The sequence below is a fragment of the Heliconius melpomene genome, chromosome 16, assembly GCF_056956725.1.
Source record: "Heliconius melpomene rosina isolate 202511_hmr_F chromosome 16, ASM5695672v1, whole genome shotgun sequence".
Classification (NCBI taxonomy): domain Eukaryota; kingdom Metazoa; phylum Arthropoda; class Insecta; order Lepidoptera; family Nymphalidae; genus Heliconius; species Heliconius melpomene.
In genome coordinates, this window is record NC_140404.1 from 3752745 (window position 1) to 3759783 (window position 7039).

The following is a 7039-nucleotide window of genomic DNA, read 5'->3' on the forward strand; positions in this document are numbered from 1 at the left end:
GTATATACTCATTTATATACACGTTAGCAATAAAAAATATATTTTTATTTTACCCACTACCGGAACATTCATCAAAACCACTTATATAATTGATGACACACAAATAATAGCCAGCCAATATTCCCTAAGCAGATCTCATCATAAGCTTTTAGGGATCCATTGTGCGGTAAAAAGCTCTCATATAACTTGTTATCAAATAAAAGAAAGGTGTGAATTTTCACAGGCGGTGCTGTAGGCCCCACCTCCTTAAGATGGCGTAATCCCCTCCATCAGATTATCAGCCAGTAGCATAACAGAATCTCAATGCAGTGATACCTACAGCTTCCGCATCAGTTTGCTCGGCGCCACCTATTTTCGAAACCAATTACTACCATTTCACGACTTAGAATTGACTATAATAGTCCATTTTTAACTTTCGCGAACGTAACGTGTTTTTGAAATGGCATCTATTTTTCTATATATAAATGAGCACGATAATTATTTATATAAATAATGAATTCGATAAACGATATCTCAAGCACTTGTGAAAACGACTCTGGACTGTCATTACATGACAAACTTTTAAAGTGTGCTAATCTGGTTTATGATTCAGACAGCGAATCTAATTTTGATAGTGAAAATGAATCGATCGATGTGATTTGTGAAAATAGTGATAAAAGAGAACTTAACACTACACTAAATTCAAATGTGTATAATAGCGTGGACTCTATTTATTCTATAAGTAAGAACTTTTGTACCAGCAGAATGACTGTTAAAACTAAATCTTGTTCTAATAATACCCCATTTATTGTAAATAATGTAACAAATAGCTCTTTAAATGGTAGAGGCAAAAATTTTCTTATTGATAATATTCTGGGCACCAATGGAGGCAATGCTAGCGAAAAACCACAAATGGAAGATACTGAAGATATAGAAGAAACGGGAGATGAACATAATGGTAATTTATATGTAAAAAATATGTACTTCAAAAGTAGAAATCAAAAGTTATATTATAAACATATTTTTTGAATAAATTATAATAATACTTAATGATTTCAGTTTCATCAACATCAACTTGTTCGGATTTAAACGCATTGAACGGTGCAGAGCTACTGGCGGGACACGCGTACGCACACTGGCTGGCTACACAACAACCCTCCTCTACATACTACGGTATACTTTTAATAATAAATCTTTTAAATAAAATTAATTTAGGTTAGTTTTAATAAATCTCAATATTCTAAATCTTAACTATTCAAAAAAGTCCGGTTAAGTGAGAGTCTGACTAGCCCATCGGGGATTCCGTACTAATTTCAGTTGTAACTGTAAGTGAACTGGAAGTATACCTTGTAAAAGTAGATAAGTTTAAGTTTGCAGATATATGCACCTATTTTGTATGATATGAACCAGAAATACAAATTAGTAATGATTGTTTTCTCCGAAATATCTGTAAATTTTGTAATTTTACAGTTTTTTTCGTTCTAACTTAAATTAAATTTTCCACGTCGTTAATTTCGTGTAAAATTAGTGCATACGTCTGCAAACTTAAGTTTGTTAACTTTTATAAGTAGCACTTCCCATTTACCTACAATCCTGAAGTTGATACGTGGTCCGACTCGCACTTGATGGAGTTTTTATTTATTTTCACGCTGTAGTAGGTAGAGGAAATCTATTGTTAAGCCACTCCGTTTTCCACATACCACAGAATTGGAGAAGCATCGCGTGTTGAGTGGCAAAACTCGACATTACGCTTTGAAAATGATGAAAATATGTAATAATCCATTCCCGCTAAAACCAAACCCGCAACCATCGCATTCACATTCAAACATTTGATTTTTTTAAGTATATAATACATTTACAAGAAATGATTTAACTAAACAAGAAAAAAAATTATGATGTCAATAATATACAAACGAGTAGGTAGTAAGAATATGAAACGTTACGGAATTAAAATTAGAAATGTAAATTAAAAAATAAAAGAATGAACAACAGTAACGAACAAAATTGACTAAGTCAATTCTCTTCCCAAAATAAGGCAATATAGTCAATATTTGATACTGTTAAAATACAAATGCAACGATTAAGTTTAAACCTGTTCTAGTACAAATGCTAGCAAATTGCCGAAGACTTAAAGCGCTTGTGATAATAAACATGTGTAATTAAAGTTAATAAGTTAATTAATAAGTGTCTTGAAAATTCAGCGGAAACACAGTACAGGGTACGTACAATGTTATGCGGGATCCTAAATCCTAGTAAAATTAAATTAATTCTTATGTAACATAAGTTCCATATATTTGAACGTAACAAATATCAATTATACACGTCAGGGGGATGATTGCGTGTGGTGGTACTATACAGATCAGGATAAAATGCGTGTGAACATTCGCACCCGAGCGCGGTCACGCGATGCGGCACATGCTATCTTATTACGTATTTTTGTATTACTTTTTATTACTAAATTTTCATATTTAGATTTTATTTATAATTCGTTATTTATTGTATTATTGTATTTTTAATATATCTTAACTTTTCCATAATGAAATGACAACTTAACTCCAAGCTACAAGTTGGTTATTCAATTTCCCTCTGTTATAAGCAGTATAATATGCTAGTTTAAATGACTCAGACTTAAGCCCGACTTCCACCCCGGGTAATATTTAGGCGCAACGAGCTTCTTTTAAATAAAATAAACTTTTATTTGCACCAACAAAGTATTTTGTAATCACTTTGCAGCACTCCTTAGAACTCTGAGCGAGTTCATTTCAACTCTTTGAGCCCCGTCGGTATTTCTATGGAGTATATTTATGCAACAATCTTGCTGAATTTTGTATGAATTTCACAGCGTAATTTTTAGTTACGCGGAGCACGAAGTGAGAACTTACAGGTTACAATACAAATAACAGAAAAAATAGTTACATATGCCCGGAAACCTAAGTTTGTCAACTTTTATAAGTTATACTTCCGTTAGACCTGTAATCCTGAAATTTTTAATCGTAATATGTTATCCTGAGTCCAATTCGCACTTAACCGATTATTTTTCTGTTTATGTTTTATCTTTTTTTTATTGCTTTTATTTATCGATCCATTTCAAAAACTAATTAGCTTTCAAATTAACTGAAATTTAGTAGAGTTAACAATTTTACATTTCATACCTTTGTTAATTTCATAGTAAACATCGTATTTTGAAATGAAAATTTTATTTTTTGCCACTTGGATGAAAAATGAATAGGAATTTGAAGTAAAAAATTACGAATTCGAGATTTAAAACGGCTAATAAGTAAAATAATGAATTTCAAGTGTAATATTTGATGCATAAAAAGTAAATTTAATGAATTTAAAATAAAAACCTAAATTTAATCTAAAGAATAAGTAGGTACCTATACGATTTTATCTTTAAAATCATGTTAACTAGTATTTTAACGTTATCTTAAAACATTTTTTTGTTTGTTAACTACATATTTTGTCACATTAGTCGCGATGAGCACTCGGAATTTCGGTGGCTATAAAATTAGTGTGTCATGTGTTATATCCGAGTAAAGACACGGAGCCCGGCTGCGATTCAAACTTTCTGTTTAAACTTACAACTGTTAAACTCATAGTCATGATTTCTCGTTTTTACACTTACCAATGTATGTATAAAATCGAATATTCAAAAATATTTTTTAATAAATTACTAAATTACCAAGGCCATTAAGGGCTAGTCGTGGGTTCGATTTCCACTCGAAAATATGAAATATTTAATATTTTCATTTCTTAAGTTTGAAGTCGAGGTAAAGCGAAGCGTTGTGTTCCGCTTGCTTGCTCGGGATACAGCGTGAAGCTAAAAAAAATTACCAAGGTGTAAAAAAATTAAGGAGCACCTGCACCTGTTAATTCTAATACCGAAAACCAAATCACCACCATAAATATATATTTTTCATCATATAGCTATGATTTTTATTTGCAAATACGGTTAACAAATATAAAAAAGAGACATCTAAATACTGTAAACCTTGCTAATATTATTATCGTACGCATGAAAAACATCACGTCAAGTTTTACGTCATAAATTTATCTACATTTAATACGTTAATAATAATCAATAAACGTATTCAATTATAGTAAAAAAAATGTGTTAAATACGAAAAATATTTGTCAATCTTGCTAACGAGGTAAGCTAACACTGTATACATGGCGTTCCGTTTAGTGGGATACGTCCGAAGATACATTCGTCGAATTGTCGCCAACCGACCGACGGGCGGTGGTCGCGACTTCGCACAGAAGTGTCGGTAAACAGCTGCTGCCACGATAATTACTGACAAAGCTCGTCTATTTACATTAGTTCTTAGCGCGTTGTGCTGTTAGAAGTGTAACGAGAAAAGATGATACACGAATTTATTATAAATTGTGCTAATATCACGTTCACAGTATTTCTTAAATAAAATTCGTATATATAAAGTTTTTGTATGTAGGTAATATCTTAAATTTATTCAGCAAATAAATATTATTGATGTTCAATATGCGTCATTGTTATATTAACATTAGATTTGATAGTGTGAAACGGTTTTATAAACACTTTTATAAAAATTTGCAGGCAACTTAGAAAATATGTTTTTACTAAATTATTATACAATATTTTTGAAGATTTTCAGATGGATGAATCTTATTTTTTGTCTTTGATATCTTTGATATTTTTCACAGTACCCCATATAGCTAGTGTCAAGATATTCTGTTCTTCGCAATCGATTTCCGTTAAATAGCGAAACTCAACCCTGCTTTTGTCTCACCAGAATACAATCAACTATCCCGAATTAAAATTAATATTTAAATTTCCACCGCATACTTAAATATAGTAACAAAGCTATTTTTTGAATTAACTTATTTAATATTAGTTACAACAAATATAACCATAAGTTTAACAGCACAGACAAGCGTCCCCACATTGGTTACGCAAATCGTTAACATTCAGTTAGCGAGACCATCACACACCATACACCCGCCACAATGTTATATTGACATATGAGATTTCAAACTGCGCAGGCGCAGTCCAAACACCCTGATTGTGTTTATAGCCACTTAACGAGACTCTGTGACAATTCTGATTAATACTCGAGAAAAAAATCAGTTTGTTTGTTTTAAGCGAGAGTAGCTACTTTGTATGTGGGGTGTGTTCTGTTGCCTTTACGTTTTCTTCATAAGAGCTTTATTCTAGTAGCTGTTATATAAATAATTGTTATATTTTATATTTATAAAAATAAGAAAATCAGCTTCACGCTGTATCCGGCACACAGCAGAGTAGGCAGAGGGAACCTATATTTATAATAAAGAGTTGAAAATCTCCTCCGTTGTCTAATTGTGACAGTTTTAGTCCCAAATTCTAATAATCTTGTATAATATTAAATTTAGGGATAAATATGGAAAGGTTATTTCTACTACCGTAGAGTCCAGAATAGGAAGAAAATTATAAAAAGTTTTGTATATTTAATAGTGTTTTACTTAATTTTTTTATTTGACCAACAGATGATAAAAACAACAGACGACCAAGACGAGCGGGACCTGAACGAAAACCTCGCCAAGCATACAGCGCCAAGCAGCTGGAGAGGCTGGAAACTGAATTCAAACTTGACAAATATCTCAGTGTTTCAAAAAGAATGGAACTTTCGAAAGCGTTGGGGCTCACTGAGGTTCAAATCAAAACCTGGTTTCAAAATCGGAGGACAAAATGGAAAAAGCAATTAACATCTCGTTTAAAAATCGCTCAACGTCAAGGGCTATTTTCAGGACATATCTTCGGACCTGCCCCTCAAACATATTCACTATTAAATCCTTACGCCTATACACCTCTTAGCTGCGTATTTTCTCCAGTAACGTTGCCTTCTTCGCAACCCTAGACAAAAATGATATATAGATATATTAGTTCCATTTATAGTATGTGCTTTTGTAATTGTTGTACATTATTATACAAAACGTTTTAGGTAGAGTGAACTAGTTTGACGCTGACCCCTTTTCTAATATAACCCCCCTTTTTTAATATAATATTGAATTCGTATGTGGCTTTGAATGAAAAATACTGAAACCAAGATTCAATTATATAGCATCTGCTCTGGCGCACCTTGCATAACTCAAAAAAATCCTACATATCCTTCTTCTTAATTTATATTTTTCTTATTCTTAATTATTTCTTCTTAATTATTTCTTCTTTCTTAATTTATAAAATTGTTTCATCACTGCAATAGTAAAATAGAAATAAAATATTATTATATTATGTAATTGACACGCCCTATCAAAAGAGTCCACACTGCGTAACGACAGTATAATTCATTCACTTATTATAATAAAGCATACGCCAGCCTATAGACGTATGAATAAAATATGAATCGTGTTCGCCTTATTTGTAATATTTGTATAGTATTTACTGTTTTAATTACAGTGCTAAATGTACACAAGTATACTGTAACTCGCTACATTTCTCACTTCGACTTTGGACTTACTCGACACGTTGCAGGTGTCAAGTTAAAAAAATAAATTAAAAATCTCCGCCATATCACCGGTAGTGATTAATCACTGATTCCTTTTTTTTCACTTTGTAAGGTTCTCTTGCTTCAATATATTGCTCTATTACTCACTGAGTACCATGTCAAGTGGCCATGCTAACGCTATGCCCTATATATTTGTGCAAGAAGCTTTAAAAAGTCGTAGTCGAGAATTGATATAAAAAAAATATATAAATTTAGCTTAATTGTATGTTATTTAAATATTTTACTACGTACATATGTAAATAGAATAATGTAGAGGGAAATATACGCTAATATTTATATTTTTAAATTTTAATTATCCATTAAGTAATTGAAAATAATTGTAATGATATTATTTTATGACGTATTATTAATAGAAATGATACTTTATAATTGAATTTTCCTACGCTTTACGTCTTATGCGTTAAGGTTGCTTGGAAGACCTCGCTGTTTTAGCGATAAGGTCGCCTTTTGTAAATTTCTTTCTATTCTTTATTCCTTAAATATAACAAGGTACAATTACCTACAACATAATATTCAGCTAAATGTATATAATTTAAAACTGT

General features: G+C 31.4%; 1 protein-coding gene across 1 annotated transcript; it reads left to right on the forward strand.

The window, feature by feature from the left end:
• The first annotated feature begins 299 nt into the window (after nucleotides 1-299).
• On the forward strand, nucleotides 300-6099 carry LOC146530715 (uncharacterized). The gene is made up of 3 exons (XM_085199373.1): nucleotides 300-937; nucleotides 1039-1152; nucleotides 5479-6099. The coding sequence occupies exons 1-3, from the start codon at nucleotides 493-495 to the stop codon at nucleotides 5847-5849; spliced, it is 930 nt and encodes a 309-aa protein (XP_085055499.1). The 5' UTR covers nucleotides 300-492; the 3' UTR covers nucleotides 5850-6099.
• The last annotated feature ends 940 nt before the right edge of the window (nucleotides 6100-7039 follow it).